The sequence below is a fragment of the Sorex araneus genome, chromosome 4 (assembly GCF_027595985.1).
Source record: "Sorex araneus isolate mSorAra2 chromosome 4, mSorAra2.pri, whole genome shotgun sequence".
In the NCBI taxonomy this organism is placed as follows: domain Eukaryota; kingdom Metazoa; phylum Chordata; class Mammalia; order Eulipotyphla; family Soricidae; genus Sorex; species Sorex araneus.
The window spans coordinates 209831984-209854714 of NC_073305.1; the positions used below are offsets into that span (position 1 = coordinate 209831984).

A 22731-nucleotide genomic window follows, 5' to 3' on the forward strand; every position below is an offset into this window, starting at 1 on the left:
CAGGTATTTCTTTCTAATCATTTCATTTTATGCTAAAATATTTTCCTTAGACTCTGAAAAGGGTACAATAGAATACTTAAAGGTCAGGTAGCTTTGGGACCATTCTTGGTGATACGGAGGGCTTGCTCCTGGGTCTGCATTTAGGGGTTACTCCTAGCAGGCTGGGGGGGGACCACTGGGGTGCCAGGAGTCACACCTAGGCCAGTTGTGTGCAAGGCATGGACCTTTCCTGTTCCCTGTATATACTATCTTAATGACTTATTTACTTTAAAAGCAGTTAAATGGGGGCATGGGGGGAGTTATGGGTACTCAAGAGATAAACCTATATTCATACATTCTGGGTTTGGACCATAATGGTACATCCATTGCCTTCTCTAAAAGATGGACATTCTTCACAGAACAGAGGGTTTTCATGATCCAAACGATTTTGCTGGTTTTGAGAATAAGGTCAGTGAGGTCCCAAAGGGATGGTTTTGGAGGTTGCAGGGAAGGTGTCTGAGGGCTTCACAGTCGAGCAGCCAAAGAGAACCGAAAGGTCTGCACATCAGCCCCAGGTGTGCGGTGCCCAGAAATCAAAACTGGTTGCAAAAGCACCTGTAATCCAAAATCTGCAAACTAATGAACTTTCGGTTCAGGTGGACCCTTGCCCTTCTCCGTGTGGGGTTCGGGTTGACCCTTGCCCTTTACCGAGTGGGGTTCAGAATGACCCTTGCTCTTTTCCGAGTGGGGTTCAGAATGACCCTTGCTCTTTTCCAAGTGGAGTTCAGAATGAACCTTGCCCTTTACAGAGTGGGGTTCAGAATGACCCTTGCTCTTTTCCAAGTGGAGTTCAGAATGAACCTTGCCCTTTACCGAGTGGGGTTCAGAATGATCTTTGCTCTTTACCGAGTGGGGTTCAGAATGGTCCTTGCCCTTTTCCAAGTGGGGTTCAGAATGATCCTTGCTTTTTTCCAAGTGGAGTTCAGAATGAACCTTTCCCTTTACCGAGTGGGGTTCAGAATGATCCTTGCTTTTTTCCAAATGGAGTTCAGAATGAACCTTGCCCTTTACTGAGTGGGGTTCAGAATGACCCTTGCTCTTTTCCAAGTGGAGTTCAGAATGAACCTTGCCCTTTACCGAGTGGGGTTCAGAATGATCCTTGCTTTTTTCCAAGTGGAGTTCAGAATGAACCTTGCCCTTTACCGAGTGGGGTTCAGAATGATCCTTGCTTTTTTCCAAGTGGAGTTCAGAATGAACCTTGCCCTTTACTGAGTGGGGTTCAAAATGACCCTTGCTCTTTTCCAAGTGGAGTTCAGAATGAACCTTGCCCTTTACCGAGTGGGGTTCAGAATGATCCTTGCTTTTTTCCAAGTGGAGTTCAGAATGAACCTTTCCCTTTACCGAGTGGGGTTCAGAATGATCCTTGCTTTTTTCCAAGTGGAGTTCAGAATGAACCCTGCCCTTTACCGAGTGGGGTTCAGAATGATCCTTGCTTTTTTCCAAGTGGAGTTCAGAATGAACCTTGCCCTTTACTGAGTGGGGTTCAGAATGACCCGTGCTCTTTTCCAAGTGGAGTTCAGAATGAACCTTGCCCTTTACTGAGTGGGGTTCAGAATGACCCTTGCTCTTTACCGAGTGGGGTTCAGAATGGTCCTTGCCCTTTTCCAAGTGGGGTTCAGAATGAACCTTGCCCTTTACCGAGTGGGGTTCCGGATGGCCCTTGCCCTTCTCTGTGTGGGGTTCGAGATGACCCCTGCCCTTTTCCATGTGGGCATAGTCTTCCATCCAGAATGCGTCTGAGGTTGAGGAGGCCGAGGAAGATGTGCTCTCGTGCGTGTGCTTCGTCATGGTCCAGTACGGAGAAGGGGCCCTTACTTCTTTCCTGTCTGCTCTGTGGATCATCACGTCAGAGTTGATGTCCTCTCCGACGCGGATAGTCTTGGTGTCCTTTCTGTAGCCGTGCCATTCGCTGGAGATAGACACGGTTCTCCCTGCGGATGAATGCCCGCTTGACACGCGGCTTAGAGAAGGCTTCAGCTTTTTATCTAAAACTTTCTTTTCATGGTCATGACCAATGGCCGAAGAATCCTCTGCCTGTGCTCTTGTCTTTTTTGTGCTGAAATGAGAAGAGAGAGTGAAACGGAGTCACAGCAATCACAGCTGTTGCTTAGGAAAGAGGACAGCAGTACAAGTTCACTTAAGCTTTGCTTTCCCTAGAAGGAAGTCCCTTTAAATTATTCCCATCCTAGGATATAAATCAAATATTGCCTTATTTTTTATAAGGAGCCTTTGCACAGATTTGCTCCAGATAACTTAAAATAGTAGCACACTTTAATCGGGGCGTTGATTTCACACCATTGACAATGACGTGTTCAACCAGACCATGTCCATGGAACACTGTTTTCTGGGTTTTCTGGGTCATGTAGGGTCAGCAATAACAGACTGTACAAACTTTCAGGGGAATCAGGAAATTGGCCTCATACATCGTCAATGAGTTACTGGTAAATGCGGGGGGGCTGGGGGGAGTTCTCTCCTTTTTTCATCACTCTGCTTCCTTTGGGTTTGCAAGTTGATTTTGTAGAACATCCTTCTACCCCAAGTATCTCATTCACTCCTACCCTTGCTTCGGAGTGTTTTAGTGTGTGGTTTGTTTCGGTTTTTATTTCACTTTATTGGTTTGTTTTGGGGGATTTGGGTCACATCTGTTGGCGCTCAGGACTTACCCTGGCTCTGGTCAGGAATCATCCTGGCAGTGCTCAGGAGACTAAAGTGCTAGAATCCAAACCAGGGAGTCGGGCCGCACGCAAGACAGGCACCTTTGCCCTGTCTCCGACTCCGTTGCCACACCCTGCGATGCTCAGGACTTATTTCTGGCTCCATGCCCCGGAATCACTGCTGACAGGCTCAGGGGACAATCGACGGCGCCAGGGTCTGCCACATGCGACACCAGTACCCAACCTGCTGTATTCTCTCTCTGTAGCACAGCAGGGAGGTCATTTGCCTTGCCCACGGCCAACCTGGGTTCGATTCCTCCATCCCTCTCGGAGAGCCCGGCAAGCTCCCAAGAGTATCTCACCCGCACGGCAGAGCCTGGCAAGCTCCCCATGGTGTATTCAATATGCCAAAAACAGTCACAAGTCTTGCAATGGAGACGTTCCTGGTGCCCACTCGAGCAAATTGGGACTAAGTGCTACAGTGCAGCTTGCCCCAACCGTGGCGCTCACTCAAGGGACAGGTCTTCATGATCAAGCACGGGGAGCAGGAGCAATAGCATAGCAGGCAGGTTATTTGTTTTGCATGTGGCCGGTCCGGTCCCCAGATGGCCCACCGAGCCTCGCCAGGAGAGATCCCTGAGCACAGAGCCAGGTGGAAGCCCTGATCTCTGCCAGCTGTGGCCCAGAAATCAAGCATAATCTATGAATTTCTGCTGGCGTCAATGAGGCAAGCACTCCCCCTCCCCTGTAGCTTACTGGTGAGCTAGCTTGTGGTTTCAGGATAGAACAAGTGTGAGGGGTTGATGACGCTTCCGGGTGCAGAAACCCCGTAGCTTTTGAAACATGCAAGTTTGGAGTTAATACAACCTGATGAGTCCTATCGAGATTGTAACAAACCACAGGCATCGGCAAGACGGTGTAAGAGACTGAGAAAAGAATGAAAGAATAAACCTCGAAGTACTCCCAGGTTGAGTAAAGGAGAGGAAGAGGAGGGAACTAGAGGCCGCAGGAAGAAAAAAAAAAAAGCAAAAGTGGGCTGCAGAGTAACTAGGAAATGGTGTCTCGTGAGGGAATGGTGCCATCCAGCACAGGGCGGCAAGCTGAGAGTCGATGGTTAACACAGGCTGGAGTGGGCAGGAGAAGACAGTGGGGTTAGAGTGGCATTTGCTGCCATGGTAAAGGCTCACAGGCATGACTTAATGGGAGCCAGGAGATCCTGCAAACTGTTCTTTTCAAAAGGATTCAGAAACCCACTAAATTATCGTAGTCTTTCCGCCGGTCTTATACATCCTCCCTTCCTACCTAGGGCCACTGGACGATTGCTGCATCCAACCAAGGCCCTGTGCACACAGTTCCATCCCCGACATCCATTTGGTCCCCAGAGCACCGCCAGGAGTAACTCCTGATCCTCGCCGGACATGGCCCCCAAAACCAAAATAAATAAACCAAGGCCCTGTGCTTCACAGACAGACCCTGGGAATTCTGTGGCATAAAAAGTTTTCCTAAAACAAACTGCTTACCGTGTTCTTGGAAATTTGGTCTCAGGGATTAAATTATATATTTCCTTCCATTCTTGGGGAATTTCGATAAAGTTTCGGTAAACCTTGATCTGCAGCTTTGTTCCTATGGTGATACGTTGCATAAGCCTAAAAAATTCTCGAAGAGTATATCCCAACACATTGGTCTCGCCAACACTAATCAGAACATCACCTGAACAGAAAGAGAAAAAGATAGCAATCAGTAAAATTCATGGTTTCAAGGGATCATTTCTGGCTTTATTCAGAGGTATTTCATTTTTACGGGTACATATCACTGCTCCACTTTGAACCCAAGCCAGGCCTTTCTAGTAAAAGTGGCCACCTCCAAGGCGAGTGTCCTTCACATCATGAAGGATAATTGGAAGGAAGAGGTTTCTGTGGGTGAAGGGGGCACCTCCCAGGGGTGTCACTCAGAGGCTCAGGGGCCACTCCTTGAGCTTACACAGAGTCCGGGGCTCTAACGCTGAGGCTCACCCGGACCACACCTGGCCGTGCTGTAGGGACGTTATTCAATCATGGTGTGAGGGATCAGTCTAGGTTCTTTCACACCTTAGTCCCTGTGCTGTCTCTCTCTGGTCTGCACAGGGGTTCTTTTTTGTTTGTTTTTGTTTGGGGCTGCAGAGCCAGGAAATGGCCCCAAAACAAAAAGAGCCATCACCAGGTGTGCCCCCCCCCAAAAAAAAAAAAACACAACCACCACAAAAATACTCTCATCTGGGCCAACAAACCGTTAGGATTCTGAAAATGTGTTTCAGATCAAATGAATGGCTCTACCGAAGAAAACACCGCCTCCCCTAAGTTGGTGAATAAACCACCGACCAGAATACACCAGGATTTCCACCTGGTAACTTCCGTGCCCGCCACAGTGAATAGACTGAGTCTTCCGTTGCATTTGTTTTGCTTTGTTTAGGGGGCACATCTAGCAGTGCTCAGGGCTTACTTCTGGCTCTGCACTGAGGGCTCAGCCTTGGTACTTCAGTCTTTTATTTTAATGTTCTCTCCTTGTCTTAATTCAGCAACTAATTCGGCATGAGTCACTGGACAGTTACAGTGTTTTAGATAAGCTTAAGATTGGGGTTGAAGTGGTAGCACAGTCGCTAGGGCGTTTGCCTTGCACGCGGCTGACCTGGGTTTGATCCCCAGCATCCCATATGGTCCCCCGAGCACTGCCAAGAGTAATTCCTGAGTGCAGAGCCAAAAAAAAAAAAATAGATAAGCTTAAGATCTATGTTGTGAGTTCCTAGGAACCTGAGGTGGCCAGATTTCCTTCAGGGAAGTGGTCCCATGGTGCTTCTGTCACCCACCGAGGTGGAACAGAACCTCCCTGGTGTGACAGTAGGTCTCTGAGATCCCAAATTGGAACTTAAACCAGCTTTCTCACATGCTTGCATCGCCTGATAGTCTGAGCAAAGGCATGGGAAGACAGCCTCTAGGTCCAGCCCCGGACAGGCCAAGTGGACCCCTGAGCCTGGAGCAAAGGGGGCAGAGGAAGGACAGGAGCAGAAGGCATCCAGGGGTGCTTACGTGCCCTCTGTGCTCTTGCCATTTCCCAAGTCTGGTTGTTCTCCAGACTTGGTGCCAATCTCAGTATCCTAAATTAGGGCCCAGAGTGATAGCACAGCGGGTAGGGCATTTGCCTTGCACGCAGCCGACCCAGGTTCAATCCCCCGCATCCCATATGGTCCACTCATGCACTGCCAGGAGTAATTGCTGAGTGCAGAGCCAGCCTGAGCATCGCCAGGTGTGACCCCCCCACACAAAAAAGAAAGTTTTTCTTTTTTTTTTTTTGCCTTTTGGGTCACACCCAGTGATGCTCGGGGGTTATTCCTGGCTTTGCTTGGGGGACCTATGGGATGCCGGGGATCGAACCCGGGTCGGCTGCGTGCAAGGCAAATGCCCTACCTGCTATGCTATCGCTCCGGCCCCCAAAAGAAAGTTTTTCTTTAAAAAATCCTAAATTAAGTGCCTTACCAAGATGGTTTTCTCAGTGTGATAAAGAACCCAGGGCTAGAGCGATAGCACTGCGGGAAGGGCGTTTGCCTTGCATGCAGCCGACCTGGGTTCGATTCCCAGCATCCCATATGGTCCCTTGAGCCCCACCAGGAGTAATTCCTGAGTGCAGAGCCAGGAGTAACCCCTGTGCATCCCCAGGTATAACCCCTCCCACAAAAAAAAAAAAAAAGAACCCTGACTGCTTAAAAGGCTGTTTTGCAAGAGAGGATGGAGATAACAGGAATTTTCTTGTAGGAGCAAGGTCACACTGGGTAAGATCTGAAATCTTCCAATTTTTCTAACCCTAACATCCTGCCAAACGCTCGTGGGACTTGCTAGCCGACACTGGTTTGCGGCGATGCCAATGAAGTGGCAAAGACTCAAGGAAGCGAGTCCACATGACACCACGTGTCTGTCCCGGCCCACACTGTGCCGAGGACTGGGGGAGTTGCACAGCGCCTCAGGAAGCCCCCAAGGACACACATGTCCTTAGTGCCGGGGCCTCTCCGAAGCCAAAGTGCCTGGGGATGAGGAAAGAGAAGACTGAGAAGGGTGGAGAGAATCTTCTACTTTGGCTCCTGGGGAGATAATGTACAGCAGGTCCAACTCATGCCTCGCACGTGACCAACTCTGATTCGATCTCTGGCACTATATAAAGTCTCCGAGCTCCACCAGGGGAGAGCCCTGAGAAGACAGCCAGAAAAGGGCCCTGAGCAACGACTATGGCCCCCAGACCATTAAATAAACAAAGGTAGACAGGAAAATGGAAGCTTCAAAGAGCTGGAGCCTGTAGCCCGCAGGGTCGAGGCCCTGCTGGGGTCAAACCTTAAGACCCGGGGCTCGGGGCTGGAGTGATAGCACAGCGGGTAGGGCGTTTGCTTTGCATGCGCCCGGCCCAGGTTCAAATCCCAGCATCCCATATGGTCCCCTGAGCACCGCCAGGGGTGATTCCTGAGTGCATGAGCCAGGAGTGACCCCTGTGCATTGCCAGGTGTGACCCAAAATAGCAAAAAAAAAAAAAAATAAGACCCGGGGCTGGAGACATAGCACAGCGGGTAGGGCATTTGCCTTGCTGCACTCGGCTGACCTGGGTTCTATTCCCAGCATCCCATAGGGTCCCCCGAGCACCACCAGGAGTAATTTCTGAGTGCATGAGCCAGGAGTGACCCCTATGCAATGCCAGGTGTGACCCCCCCCAAAAAAAAAAAGACTCATCATTGGAGAAGGCCCTTCTAGACAAAGAAGGAGGCTGGACCCTGAAGCTACGTTAGAATGAAACAAGGCTTCTCTCCCAGCCATGGCCGCGGCGTGGGACAGCTGTTCATCCTGTGGAGGTTAATTACAACGGCCACGGGAAGAGCTTGCCCACTGTTAAAAGGAGCGTTTACGGCTGAAGGCTATGGTTTGGCCTTCTGCTTAATTACATGGTGAAAGGGGCACTTCTGTCAAGAGGGCAGGAAACGAACAGCTTAATTCCCTGGCCACTCTAGCTGTGCACCAAACCTGTCTGTGCCTGAGTGTGTCTACCCTGGCGATGGGTATTAGCATCGCCCTTCATAATGACACGCCATTTGGTATTTATAATTAACCAACCTCATTACATCTATTTTTTTCTATTGCAATGAGCTGTAGGAACCATAATACATAAACTTCGTCTCGAGTCACTATCTAAAAGCAACTTCGCTGCAGCCAGACTACCACTGAAATATATATTTTATTTCTGTTTTCTCCATCTCTTCCAACAAGGCTGTTAAACTGCATAAATTCTTTTTTTTTTTTTTTGCTTTTGGGGTCACACCCGGCGATGCACAGGGGTCACTCCTAGCTCTGCACTCAGGAATTACCCCTGGTGGTGCTCAGGGGACCATATGCGATGCTGGGAATCGAACCCGGGTCGGCGGCGTGCAAGGCAAACGCCCTACCCGCTGTGCTATCACTCCAGCCCCTGCATAAATTCTTTGTAGTTGAAGATCACATCAATTTTTTTGTTTTGTTTTGCTTTTGTTGTTGTTTTTGGGTCACACCTGATGATGCTCAGAGGTTAATCCTGGCTCTGCACTCAGGCTTTAACCCCTGGCAGTGCACAAGGGGCCATATGGGGTGCCGGGGATCGAACCTGCTATACTATCTCCCTTGCCAGGTGTAGACCCAAAACTGAAAAAGAAAAGAAAAGAAGAGAAAAGAAAAGAAAAGCTCAGTGAAGACCCTCACAGAAGAGAAAGTTTGGACTTCCTCCCCAACTGGTGATTAAAATAGGCAATCTGAATTATAAACCTGTAACTTAAACTCCATCATTTTTTATTAGGGAGAAAAGGCAAGAATCTAAGAAAATCTATTGCCAGTATTTCCACAGCACTATACTCTTCTTTTTTCCTTCTTTCTTTTGGTTTTTGGGCCACACAGGGCTTACTCCTGGGAGGCTCAGAAGACCATATGGGGTGCCGGGGATCGAACCTGGGTCAGCCATGTGTAAGGCAAGTGCCTTCTACACTGTACTGTCACTCTGGCTCGGCACTGTGGTTTAAAAAGGACTCACAAAACTCTCTTCCAAGCCTAGCAACATCAACAAGGCTGTAGCATCCCAATGTAGAGATGAAATAACTGGGGTCTGCAAGGTTGCCTGAATTCAGACCATCTAATGCAGATTCTTTTCTTTCTCCCTTTTTTATTTTTCCTCTGGGTGATGATGGGATAGAACCTCACACATGCAAGGCTCTACCACCGAGCCACTGGATGCTTTTCTCTCGGGCACCCTCCCTCCCCCGACAGTGCTCACCATCACAGGAGCTTCAGAGGACACGGGCTCTGGGAAAACCCAACTTGAATGCTTTCTTTTTTTTGGGGGGGGGTGTGTAAAACACTAAGGCACGCTGAGGGGCGTGAGCACTCTCAGGCTCTCCGGGCGGCTCTGTCTCACCGCCCACATTCGGTGCTCTGGAACCGCTGTGTGTGGCTGTTGGTCAAGGGCAGGTGACGGAAGGAAGAAGGCCAAACTTGTTGCTCAATCAGTTTATTCCATTCTCTCCCTCTCTGTTTCTCTCCCGGATCTCGATCTCTCTCTGGATCTCGCCCCCCACAACCCACTCTTACAGCCTAGTTAAACCTCCCCGCATGAGGGGGTTGGGGCTTACACATAGGTGTGGTCACAATCAATAGGGTAAGGTTCCTTTCCCTCAGGGGATGCTTCTCCTAGGACTGATTCTCTTTCAGCAGGAAGATCCACCCAAGGACAGAGTCCCATGAGTGTGTTTCTCCTCTTCTCATCCAGCAAACATATAAGCATTCATAATATTAATCATTTTGTATGGATACAATAAGAGATGCATTAAAGCTTATAGAATTGCTCTCCTGGGGCCATCTCGATCTCAGACTACAGTGCTCAGGCCAGATCAGTCTTTCCTATCCCTAGCAGGGTCCTAGTCTCATCATTACTTTTGGATCATGACAGCTTTTGTCTGTGATCAAGCTCTTAACTTATAGTTAAGAATTAGGCACTTCCGGGGGGGGTGCTGGAGAGATAGCACAGCGGGTAGGGCGTTTGCCTTGCACGCGGCCGACCCAGGTTCAAATCCCAGCATCCCATATGGTCCCCTGAGCACGGCCAGGGGTAATTCCTGAGTGCAAAGCCAGGAGTAACCCCTGTGCATAGCCAGGTGTGACCCAAAAAGAAAAAAAAATGCTGAAAAAAATAAAAAAAGAATTAGGCACTTTGGCCAGGCCCATCTCGATGCCAGGGTAGCACATAACTCACCACTTACCCTGGATCCGTCCTGTCCCTCGTCGGGACCCTGCTTTTGTTAGGAACTGAGGGCAACTGAGGCTTAAGTGGAGAAAGCAGATGCCCAGGAGGGAATAATATTCGAGGCCAATTAAATCCCAAGTTATAAAAGCATAATATTGTCTCCTTGTGTCTATACAAAAAGGACATAGCTTTGAATAAACTATACAAAGGACTCAAGGAGAAGAGGAAAAACAATATTTACAAGTGAACAGAACACAAAGAAAGAAGTTACAAATAAACACAGGGGAATGGGAGCACTGTGGTGAGAGTAACCCAATAAACCTAAACTACCTGAGGCTATATAATCCTACAGGGGGGGTCACACCCAGCGATGCTCAGGGGTTACTCCTGGCTCTGTGTTCAGGAATTACGCCTGGTGGTGCTCAGGGGACCATATGGGATGCCGGGGATGGAACCTGGGTTGGCCAGGTCAGCTGTGTGCAAGGCAAACACCCTCCCCACTGTACTATCGCTCCAGCCTGCCCAACTTGAATAGAAGTATTTTGTGCATCCAAAGAGAAGAGTAGGGCAGGGCAGAGACTTTTTAAGCTCTGGATTCTGCACAGAGAAGGTTCAGACTGCTCCCCTGCCCCCAACTTGCTGTGACAGAGGCCAAGTTAAGACTTAATTATCTCTCGGGGCCCGAGAGGTAGTCTAGTGGGTAGGGAACTAGCCTTGCACACAGCTGACCTGGATTTGATCCTTGGAACCTCCTAGGGGCCTGCCAGGAGTGATCCCTGAGTACAGAGCCAGGAGTGAGCCCTGAGCACACCAGGTGTGGGCCCAAAACAAACCCAAGAAAAGGACTTAATATCTCATTCTCTATCCGCCAGTGCAGAACCAACCTAGGGTTATTAGCATGTGAAATGAGCTATTCCATGTAAGTGCTCTGGCTGATTAAAGCTGCCTCTGGGTGGGCTGTTGCAGTAGCACAGCGGGTAGGGCATTTGCCTTGCATGCGGCCGACCCAGGTTCAATTCCGCCAGGAGTAATTCCTGCTGCCTCTGGGAGAACAGCTCAGCCCCAGAAGGCTACGAGCTTCACTGTGACGTTGTCCCTGGGCTCGTAGCATGAGACCTATGAGACAGGTGGGACCCTGGAGAAGAAACTCATTGCCAGGTTTGAACAGCCAACCCACAAACAAATTTAAAAAAGGGGGGGAGGAAGATGATGCTCCTTATTCCCTTCTAGAGGGTTCTGGTAAAATCCAATGAATAAACATCACAGTAAGGAAGATTCTTTGCAAAGTCAGGAGCTGGCTGGCCCAGAGGAAGTGCCTGAGCTATCTCTCCTCAGCAGCTTGTGGACCGTTGTTGTTTGTTTTATTCAATTGCCACCAGATTCACAGTTACAAAGTTATTCGTGATTTGGTTTCAATCATACAATGTTTCAACACCGGTCCCTTCGCCAGTGTACATTTCCCACTACCAATGCCCCAGCGTTCCTTCCTGCCACCCCCTACCCCCAATCTGCCTCTGTAGCAGGCTCTCTCTCGCTCTGTCTCTCTCTGTCTCTTTCTCCTTCTCTCTCTCTCCTCTCTCTCCCTCCCTTTATCTCTCTCCTTTCTCACTCTCTCTTTTCTCCCCTTCTCTGTCTCCTGTCTCTCCCTCATTCTCAGTCTCATTCTCTCTTTCCTTTTGTGCATCATTGTTCGCAATGAGAGGTTGCGAACATATGGTCCTCTGAGCCTCCTAGGAATAAGCCCTGTGTGGCCCAAAAACCAAAAGAAAGAAGAAAAAAAGAAGAGTATAGTGCTGTAGAAATACTGCCAGGGTGCTGCGAGGTTATCACGTACATCCCTTTACCTCCTTTCAGCTCTCCGTTCCTGTCCAGAGTGATCATTTCCAACTATCATGGTCACAGCGGTTCATTCTCTATCCTAACTTCCGTCTCCCCCCACCAACCTCCTCCCACCCCACCCCTGCGCAACTTGTGGCACGCTTCCAACCGTGGGCCAGTCTCCCTGCTGTCCTTGGGTCTCATCACTGTTCAGGCGGGAAAGGGCGGTCACCTGGCTTGAGCTTTCCGTCCCTGGCGGCGGCGCCCTTGCTGAGGAGGTGGGTGATCTGGAGGTAGGGTCCGTTCTGGACAACGATCAGCCCCAGTCCCAGGCGGCCCGTGGTCAGCGTGGTGTGCAGGGTCCTGCTCAGGTTATGAACCGACGGCTTGACATTCTGGGCGAGTTGTTTCTCTAGAAGGAAGAGAAGAAATTCCTTCAGTCCTTCATCTCAACCCAAGCTAGGTGGTCGCTCAGACCGTCAGCAGCCCCGGGCTTCTCAGGCCAGACCACTGGGCGGTGACTCAGCTGGGTGCCTCAGTTTCCTGTCAGGTAAATGAGGAGAATCAGAGCGATCTATGGGGCTGGAGTGATAGCACAGTGGGGAGGGCATTTGCCTTGCACGCAGCCAACCCAGGTTCGATTCTCGACATCCCATAGGGTCTCCCGAGCACCACCAAGAGTAATTCCTGAGTGCAGAGCCAGGAGTAACCCCTGTGCATCGCTGGGTGTGACCCAAAAAGAAAAAAAAATACAGAATCAGAGCGACCTCCTGGTATCAGAAGTAAATCTGACTGTTACCGAGATGGGGCCTTGCTCCCCTGGAGTGTTTCCTCTGTGTCGGGCATTATTACCCCTTCCCGTGTGCCCGGAAACAAGTGCTTCACACACCCTCCAGCCAGGGCACAGGAGATACACCTAAAATAATTATGTAAAGATCTGAGGGGAAACTTGCATGCAATCTGAGGGTGGAGGCCCCGTCTGGAGACTGGGTTCTCTTGTGAAGAGGCTACAGTGGGCATCCCAGAAGAAGTAAATTAGAATTAAGATCTAAAGGACCCAATGAGATGGAAAGGAAATGGTTAAAGCAAAGGTTAACGGAAAATGGTTAAATTGGCTTAAATTGGATGAAGGTTCTGAGGCAGGAAACCTGGAAGGAAACCAGCAGGGGGCAGAAAGGAGCTGCAAGGGCCCGGAGTCCTGAAGAAGCAGCAGGTTTGCTTCCGTGAAAAAGCTGAGAAATCAGTAAGTGCGTCACATGTGCAGTTTCGCATTTGAAAAAAAAAAAAAAATCAACCCGATGGTCATGGAGAGTATCAGGCTAAGTGAAATGAGTCAGAAAGAGAGGGACAGATGTAGAATGACTGCACTCATTTGTGGAATATAAGATAACATTAACAGGAGACTGACACCCAAGAACAGTAGAGACAGGGGCTAGGATGATTGCTCCATGGCTGGTAGCCTGCCTCGTGAGCTGGGGGAGAAGGCAGCTGGGATGGAGAAGGGATCACTAAGTCAATGATGGTTGGAGGGATCGGTCGGGATGGGAGATGTGTCCTGAAAGTAGATCAAGGACCAAACATGATAACTTCTCGGTATCTGTATCACAAACCAGAATGCCCAAAGGCAGAGAGAGGGGCTGGAGCGATAGCACAACGGGTAGGGCGTTTGCCTTGCATGCGGCCGATCCGGGTTCAATTCCCAGCATCCCATATGGTCCCTTGAGCACCACCAGGGGTGATTCCTGAGTGCAGAGCCAGGAGTAACCCCTGTGCATAGCCATGTGTGACCCACTCCAAAAAAAAAAAAAGCAAAAGCAGAGAGAGAGAGTATGGGGGAAATTGTCTGCCATGGAGGCAGGGGAGGGGTGAGATGGGGTGGGGGTGGGGGGAACTGGGGACATTGGTGGTGGAAAATGTGCACTGGTGGAGGGATGAGTGTTCGATTGTATGACTGAATCTCAAACATGAAAGCTTTGTAACTGTATCTCATGATGATTCAATAAGGAAGAAATTACTGAGCCATATTACCTAGTACAGGCGTAGAGAGCCCTTGGTCGCATGCGACTAACCTGGGTTTGATCCAAGAGAGTTCCCCAAGGCCCACCAGGACTGATCCCTGACCCCAGAACCAGGAGTAAGCCTTGAGCACAGTCAGGTGTGGCCTGCAAATGAATTTTAAAAAATCAAAGTGCTCTGGAGGCTGTGTGGAATGTAGATTTGGGGGTGGGGGGTGGAGAGCCGAAGCAACCTTGTCACCCCAGCTCACAGTGGAAACGGAGCCAAGGGGGGAGCTTGGGAGGAAACGGCCACAATAGGCAAAGGAAGGGGCTGAAATGTGCTCCACAGCGGCGGCTCGCCAGGGGAAGGTTCCCAGGGCTCAAGAATGGCTTCCAGCCGGTTCCCAAGAGGCAGCTTCTTGGGAAAGGAAGTTTTGGAGAGAAACTTCAGAGCAAGTGACCAGCATTTCATGGTCACACACTTTTCCTTCAGGACAAGTGTTCTTCTAGTCCCAGAAATGCAATGGATTCGTGGCTGTAATCCTGGCTGCTCAAAACCCGTCTCACCCCGGCCTCTGCCGGAGGACAGGCACACTCTTTTCTCCCCCCCCCCAGCTCTCTCTCATAAAATAATACCATTGAAAGAAGTTCTGCCTTTGGAGACTTCTCAGGATGGTGGGAGAAATCTAGAGAAGGTTCATGTCCTGCCCAACCCCCTCTGAAAACACTCAAAGTTTCCTTTTAGGTGGGATGTGCATTGTTCCACCTCAGCTTGCAAATTCTTTTTTTTTTTGGGGGGGGGGTACACACCTGGAGATGCACAGAGGTTACTCCTGACTCTGCACTCAGGAATCACTCCTGGCGGTGCTCAGGGAACCATATGGGATGCCAGGGATCAAACCCAGGTCTGCCGCATGCATGTGAGGTAGGCACGAACCCCGCTGTACTTTAAATTAAATTTTTTTTTATCTTGTTTAGGTTTGGGGCCATTCCCAGCAATGCTCATAGGTTACTCCTGGCTCCAAAGTCAGGAATATTTCCTGGTGGTGATGGGGGACCAGATGGGATACTGGGGATTGAACTTGTCTTGTCCGATATACTATATCTCTGCAGCCCCTCTCAACTTCCAAATGAAATGTGCTCATGAAATATAGTCCAGTAGGAAGCCCAGTCTCAGAACACAGCAGGTTATGTGAGAAAAACCAGACCTAAAGAGGGCTCTGGACTAGAGATGCCTTTTTTTTTCTTTTTTGGGTCACACCCAGCAATGCACAGGGGTCACTCCTGGCTCATGCACTCAGGAATCACCCCTGACGGTGCTCAGGGGACCATATGGGATGCTGGGATTTGAACCCGGGTCGGCCGTGTGCAAGGCAAACGCCCTACCCGCTGTGCTACTGCTCCAGGCCCGAGATGCCTTTTTTTTCTTTTTTTTTCAACGACAATCTCCGAGGGAAAAGGGCAAAACCATAAAACAAACATGCCAGGGTGTCAGGAGCCAGGGCTAGGACGGGGTTTGGCTACAAAGCTGCAGCCCAAGGTGACTGCGAATGAGGGTGGGGGGAAGGTGGGCTGGCAGGCGGTGGAACGTCTTGATTGTGGTGATGGAGAAGCGTGGGTAGACGTTTGTCAAAACTCCACAAAGGTGGGGGAGAGGGGGAGGGGCTGGAGCAATAGCACAGCGGGGAGGGCGTTTGCCTTGCACGTGGCCGACCCGGGTTCGATTCCCAGCATCCCATATGGTCCCCTGAGCACCGCCAGGAGTGGTCCCTGAGTGCAGAGCCAGGAGTGACCCCTGTGCATCGCCAGGTGTGACCCAAAAAGCAAAAAAACAACAACAAAAAAACCCCCACCTCTACAAAGGGGGTGGCTTTATATAAATCATAGTTCACAGCTTAACTATAGCTTCAATCTGACTGTGTGGAAATGATACTTCCGGGAAGCAAGAGAAGGTCCGGCCACTGTCCAAGCTAAATAGCGTAACGCACCCCCAGTTTACACCTTGGCCCCCAGGACATCACTCTCTCCCCATTCCCGGTTACCGCTTCTGATTCGGTAAGCTCGCTCCACGGCTCCGGGAGGGCTGGCGGCTCTGGGTGCGGGGTGCGGGGGGCGGCGGGGGGTGTCCCGGAGATAAATTTGGAGTTACCCAACCCCCAACGGCTTGGAATGGTCCAGCAGCCGCGCTCCGTGGGCTCACGCCGGGCAGCCCCCGGGGGTGGCCGCGAGGGGGCGCTGTGGCGGCGCTTTTCCAGCGTTGCGGCTCGGAAAAGGGGAATGGGTGGGAAATCCGGGAGTACTGCACCGGCCGCGGGTCCAAGCCCGATGCCCGACTCACTGCCAGCCTCGTCCTCAATTCCTGGCGAGCTACTGAAATGGTGAGGGTGGAGGAGGCAGAGAGGAGGCGTCTGAAAGGTGGAGAACAGCTGCAGAGAAAGTCTCGCTGGCCAGGAGCAGAAACTCCCTGACAGAGCTCCTGATAATATATTTTTTAAAAAAATTTGGGGTGGGGGGAGGGTCACACCGACGGTGCTTAGGGGTTAGTCCCGGCTCTGCACTCAGGGACTATTCCTGGCGGTGCTTGCGGGACCATATGGGATGCCGAACCTGGTCAGCCGCGGGCACTGCCAAGTCCTACCAGCTGTACTATCTCTCCAGCCCCTGATAATGGTATTTTTAAATATTGTACGGCGGCAGCTCCAGCTGCTCCGTGGCTGTTTTGACTAAGAAGGCCAAGGGTGGTCTGAGAAATTTTTTTTAAAATGAGTCATGTTTAGAGAGGAATTAATTGCTCCTTTTTTCCTCCAGAATAGCCCTGCCTCCCACACAGGCATTCATTCATACAACAAATAACCCGCGCTTTGGTTTCTGCTCGTGCTGGGATCACAAGAGTAGATGAAGATGCTGTCCTTTTGAAATATAGATTAAAAGGGGCTGGAGCGATAGCACAGCGGGTAGGGCGTTTGCCTTGCACGGGGCCAACCTGGGTTCGATTCCCAGCATCCCATATGGTCCCCTGAGCACTGCCAGGAGTAATTCCTGAGTGCAGAGCCAGGAGTAACCCCTGTGCATCACCAGGTGTGACCCCCCAAAAAAGCAAAAATATATATAGAGATTAAAAAACAAAAACAAAAACAACAGAGACCAGAGTGATAGTCCAACAGGTGAATTGCCTTGCAGGCTGCTGACTGGGGTTCTTTCCCCAGCATCCCATATGATTCCCCCAAGACTGCCAGGAGTGATTCCCAAGGTCAGAGCCAGGAGGAAGCCCTGAGCATCACAGGGTATGGTCCCAACACAAAAACAAACAAACGAAAACAACCAACAGATGAAGTAGATGCTTTTAGAAAAATGTTTAAGGGTGGGGGAAAAGGGAAATATTTTAAAAATGAAAACAGTAAGTTATCCAAAATAAATTCGAGAAGAAGTAGACATCAACGTAATGACATAACAAAAAGTTGATTCTGTTGCCAGCTCCACGCTGGTGAACCTGAGAAGTTCATACCCTGCCCAAAGGCTTCCTCACCTTCAACCCGAGGAAATTCAGCCCATAAACTGCAGATTCCCACAGTGAGCCTGGGCAGGTCCCAGTTTCTTCAGCTACTCCTGTGACTCCATCCGGAGGACTAAGCAGGTTTCTAATTTTTTTGGGGGGTGGGGCTTTTTGGGTCACACCCGGTGATGCTCAGGGGTTACTCCTGACTCTGCACTCAGGAATCACTCATGGTGGTGCTCAGGGGACCCTATGCAATGCCGGGTATTGAACCCGGGTCGGCGGCGTGCAAGGCAAATGCCCTACCTGCTGTGCTATCGCTGCAGCCCCCTAAGCGCTGAAGGTTTCTTATTGGATGAATCCCGTCCTGCAAAGGCTAATGCTGAAGGGCGTGAACACAGCCATCCCGTTCCGGCGACTCTCCACCTCAAGGGGCCTTTTGCGGGTGGCATCTTGGGATAGATGCCTGCTTCCTCCTCCAGACAGTCTGGCGAGGCATCTGCCCAGACACCCAATGAATGCCATCACAAATGCATCCTTTCCTCCGCTTTCCCATCAGAATCAAGCATCGGCGGGTCTGTGCAAGGCGCAGGCCAATGTCTAGCCTGGGTGCAGAGTCTCCTTCCACCCTCCCGGGATGAAAACTCGGGCACGTAGAAGCCCAGATCACCTTGACAGTGGGGCTGCATGATTGGCAGCGTGCTGTGCCATCCAGATTGGCCTCCAGGGCGGAGGCAGAAGTCCTCTCCCTCCCCCTGCACAGACCAGCATCTGGCTGGGCTGCGCAGTGGTCAGAATCTGGTCCATGCAGCCCGAGGAAACGGACCTCCTCCATCCCTGCTTCCCAGCTCCAGAGCACCCACCAGCTCCCCCTGCTGTCCCAGGCCCTGCCCCCTCCCCTGTCCTACAGGTGCAGGTACTCAGATTTCTCCCCAACAAGCCCCCTGCAGCTCACAGTGAGTTTCCATGAGGACCCACCGCACAACAGCATGTGCCAGGGATGCTCAAAGGGAGGAAGGGATTTGGGAGCTGGATGACTCACTGCCCAGTGCGGTAACGTCATCAATAATGATAGTGGCCCCTCCCTTCCTCTCACCCCCATTCAGCAGTAGCTGGGCATGAGGAAATATTAATTTTGTTCAGTTTCTTGTTGTTTGGGGACCACACCCAGCAATCTTGGGGCTTATTTCTGGCTCTGTACTCAGGGATCACTCCTGGAAGGGCCTGGGGGTCCTTATGGGCTGTCGGGGATTCAACCCATATCATCTGTGCACAAGGCAAGTGTCCTATTTTCTTTCTCTCTCTCTCTCTGGTCCCAGTTTTGTTCAGTCTTTCACTGCAAGGGAAAATCAGGGAGAGGAACTCTGCTGGTAGATTTCTGTCCAGACACCACATGAATTCTGGCATAAATGCATGTGTGTATGAAATATAACGTATCAGAAAGTTTTGGTCCTTTGCCAACTAGCAAGCCGGCACTAAAAGTAGTAACTCAGAAGGAGGCTGGCACTGAGGGGGGAAGAAGGATTGCTTGACCCCCCCACCCCACCCCCCCAAACACACATTGCTACTCTCCTTGCCTTATTTCCACAGCAAGCGAACAAATACGACAGTCACCCCATGAGAAGTTCATGGTACCCAAGAGCTCCAGCTTAAAATTCTCTGGCCCCGCCAGCATCTCAGTCTGAGGGGCGCGCAGAGAGGGAGCGGACCCTGGGGGGGGGAGGGGCTGGGGGGGGCAAGGGAACAGAGAGAGCTGGAGTCTGTGCTCCAAAGCTCCAAATGTGCCCCAGGAACCATGAAAGTGCTTCTCTCAGAACGACACGGAGCAAAGGGGGCTGGCAAGGAGACAGGGTGCCTGGGGGCGAGGCTGTGTTGGGATGCCCCGACCCCCTTCAGGACAGGAAGATGCCTCTCGGCGCCTGGGAAGGCTGTGGTTCGCCGAGCTCAGGGGTGCTCCCTGGCTGAAGAGCAGTCTTGCCCCACCTCATCCCCACTCCTGTCGGCGCCCCACGCTGAGCCACCCAGGAGCAGAGAGATTTGACCTTTTCCCCAAAGTCAGGATCAACCTGGTCCAACACTCTCAGCTTCAGTGCTTCACCCGGGGCTGCCCGCGTCTCCCGTCCCTGCTCCCAGCCACACTGTCCCTGGGTCTGATTCTGCCCCCCTCGCGCTCCCTGCCCTGGGAGTGGCTCCTGAGGGCTCTCCCTCATCAACGTCCTCACGCTGATCGGCAAGCGCTAGGCTTCCCAGAAGCACAAGGAAACCCAGTCCCTGCCACGGGGACCCGAGGGCACCCACCACCAACCTGTCCAGGTAGCTCCTTTGATTGATCCGATCCCAGAAAGCCCGGGAGGGCACCACGCCAGCCCTCTTCTGTTCCTTATGGTCCCCTGCCCACCCCCAGGGGCCAGCGCATTCTTTCCACTGGGCTCTGTCCCTTCCACTGCTACCCCCGGGCTCTCATCGGATGCCAGTTCTGCTGGCCCAGGCTCCCCATCCATCACGATAAAGCACGCTGGATTCGTAGCCCCTTAACTGCCGAGGGAGGGCTACTTATGACTTCTGGCTGTGAGCACAGCTCCCTCCCCGGGGCCTGCTCTGTGCTTCTCCGTCCCCAGGGACCTGAAGGAGCCACGTGGCTCATTCTTTTTCTGAATGGAAAAGTCCTGGCTCTTGGCTTAGTGCGGGGGTAAGAGGCTGAGCTGCTTCCTATCGACTGAGCAGAGTGCCTGACTCGGGGCCAGAGAGATGGTGAGGTGGGGGGTGGGGGGAGAGAGGCCGGGGTGGGGGTGGGGGGAGGGAGGGACAGGGCTCCCACGTGCAAGTCAGCAGCAGGAAGGGGGTTAGAAGATGATTCCGGGTTCTTTTTGTTCTATCACCCATTTCCCAGCCCCAATGGCTTGTCTCTGTGCAAACCAACACTGAAATGGAGAGGAGGGAATTGAACTGACTCCTAGATTGCGGTGTGTGGGGGGAGATTTGGGACTTTGGGGACTTTGAAACACCAAGAATGAGATGTGGGGCTAAAAACTGGACTTAGCAGTAAATCTGTGAAAAAGAGCATTTGGGGTCCGAGTGATAATACAGCGGGTAGGGCGCGTGCCTTGCACGGGGCCAGCAAGGGCTTGATCCTCCATCATCCCAGACAGTCCCGGGAGCCTGCCAGGAGTGATTTCTGAGTGCAGTAACCCCGAAGCACCACCAGGTGTGGCTCCCAAACAAAAACTAAAACAAACGAAGAAAAAGGAGTATTTGGCCTCTGCCAACCCAATCCTGTTTGATAAGAAGGGGAGGAATAGGTGACTATTATTTCTACCAATGTGCAACCATTCTGCTGATTAAAAATGGGTATTTAGGGGCCAAAGAGATAGAACAGCAGGTAAGGTGTTGCTTTGCACGTGGCCAACCCAGGTTCGATCTCTGGCATCCCATATGATTCACTCAAGCACCGCAAGGAGCGATAGCACAGTGGGTAAGACATTTGTCTTGCACACAGCCGACCCGGGTTCGATTCCTCTGCCCCTCTCGGAGAGCCCGGTAAGCTACCGAGAGTATCCCGCCCGCATGGCAGAGCCCGGCAAGCAACCCGTGGCATATTCGATATGCCAAAAACAGTAACAACTAGTCTCACAATGGAGACATTACTGGTGCCCGATCAAGCAAATCGATGAGCAACAGGATGACAGTGACAGTGACAGTGACAGAAGTACCACCAGGCATAATCACTGAGGGCGTGGTCCCAAAACAGAACAACAACAAAACAACAAAAAAGCGAGTAGTCTTTCTGCGGTGATATGATATGTATCTGTACGTCTGGAATATAGAAATCAGCTGTGTCCATTTCTGTGGCAGAGGGGAAAAAACGATACAACAGTAGCAACAAAAATAATCCCTCCCTGCCCCCAGAGGCTGATGTCTGGGCCGGAAAGTCTTTAGGCTAGCAATCAAACCTGTCCTGATCCTCCTCTGTGGACACCCATCACTCTGCACATTTCTGCAAAGCTGTTGCATTTGGTGGAATCTGAAACTTGCTGAGTTTTGTGGACATTTGGAGACTCCAAAAATAGAGATAGATGTCACTCTTCTTGGGTCTTTCAAGAGCTGACCTAGGTGGCATTTAAGAAGAAAATGTCTCATCTCCTGCTTGCTGCATGGGGTCCACTCCCCCAAAGGAAGATCTGGATCCAAATATCAAGGTGAATGGGAGCGATGCAAGAAAAGAAAACCTCCTTCAGATATCACAGTCACAGATGGATAGGTCATCTGCATTGCTAACAAATTATGTCAGTTTTTTTCTTCTTCCAGTTTTTTTCTCTTCTCCAACCCTCATATCTAGAGACCAATTATCACCAAGTAGCTAGGTACTCAAGCCAAAAATTGAGGAGTCCCCTCTGTGAATTCCTCCCTCATTCTCAGCAAGTCATTCCTTCTGCTGGCAAAACATCTCACTCTCTGCCCAGGTCCCACACCCTCACTACTGTCATGTGCACTGGAACCGTATTTCCATATTTCTCCTAGCTCCTGGATTCCTTTGCCTCCTAACCGTTCTGGCCATCTTGCCCCTCCCTTCTCCAGCCGATTCCGTCTCTCTACAGAGGACATGGTCACTCCCCAGCCCAAACCCTTCAGTGCCTCCCTGTTGCATGGAGAATAAATTCTCACCTCTTTTGCCCAGAGCTCCCAGAGCCTGGCACAGTGCCTCAACCTCCCCTCTTTGAAGTGGCCTAACGAAGATCAAGATGCCTGACTCAGGGGCTGGAGAGATAGCACAGTGGGTAGGGCGTTTGCCTTGCACGCGGCCGACCCGGGTTCAAATCCCAGCATCTCATATGGTCCCCTGAGCATTGCCAGGGGTAATTCCTGAGTGCAGAGCCAGGAGTAACCCCTGTGCATCACCAGGTGTGACCCAAAAAGAAAGCAAAAAAAAAAAAAAAAGATGCCTGACTCAGGTCTCCATTTCTAAGGCCTGGGGGGGGGGGCAGGCTGACACCCCCCACCAAGATACTCAGCTGTGCCCAGGCAACTCTAGAGGCCCCACGCTAGCTCATCCCCCAGTCCCTAGAACTGCCCAGGGCAACCCCGCCTTTCCCCTTTGGCCCAGCAAGACAATCATTCTATGCCTTTGTCTTCCAGATTCCTAGAACTGGCCACCCTGCTCCCTCTCTGGGATGGGCTAAAATGATTCCATCCACATTTTATTATCTCTCCAGGGCTGGAGCGATAGCACAGTAGGTGGGGCGTTTGCCTTGCACATGGCCAACCCGGGTTTGATTCCTCTGTCCCTCTAGGAGAGCCCGGCAAGCTACCGAGAGTATCCCGCCGGCACGGCAGAGCCTGGCAAGCTACCCGTGGCGTATTCGATATGCCAAAAAACAGTAACGAGTCTCACAATGGAGACTTTACTGGTGCCTGCTGGAGCAAATCGATGAGCAACGGGATGACAGCACAGTGCTACAGT

At 51.2% G+C, this 22731-nt stretch overlaps 1 protein-coding gene across 1 annotated transcript; it reads right to left on the reverse strand.

The window, feature by feature from the left end:
- Window positions 1-115: 115 nt before the first annotated feature.
- On the reverse strand, window positions 116-19774 carry PDZD9 (PDZ domain containing 9). The gene is made up of 4 exons (XM_055136797.1): window positions 19672-19774; window positions 12016-12195; window positions 4214-4403; window positions 116-2095 (listed from the first exon to the last, which is right to left on the reverse strand). Exons 1-4 carry the CDS (start codon window positions 19772-19774, stop codon window positions 616-618), a joined length of 1953 nt encoding a protein of 650 aa, XP_054992772.1. The 3' UTR covers window positions 116-615.
- Window positions 19775-22731: the final 2957 nt, after the last annotated feature.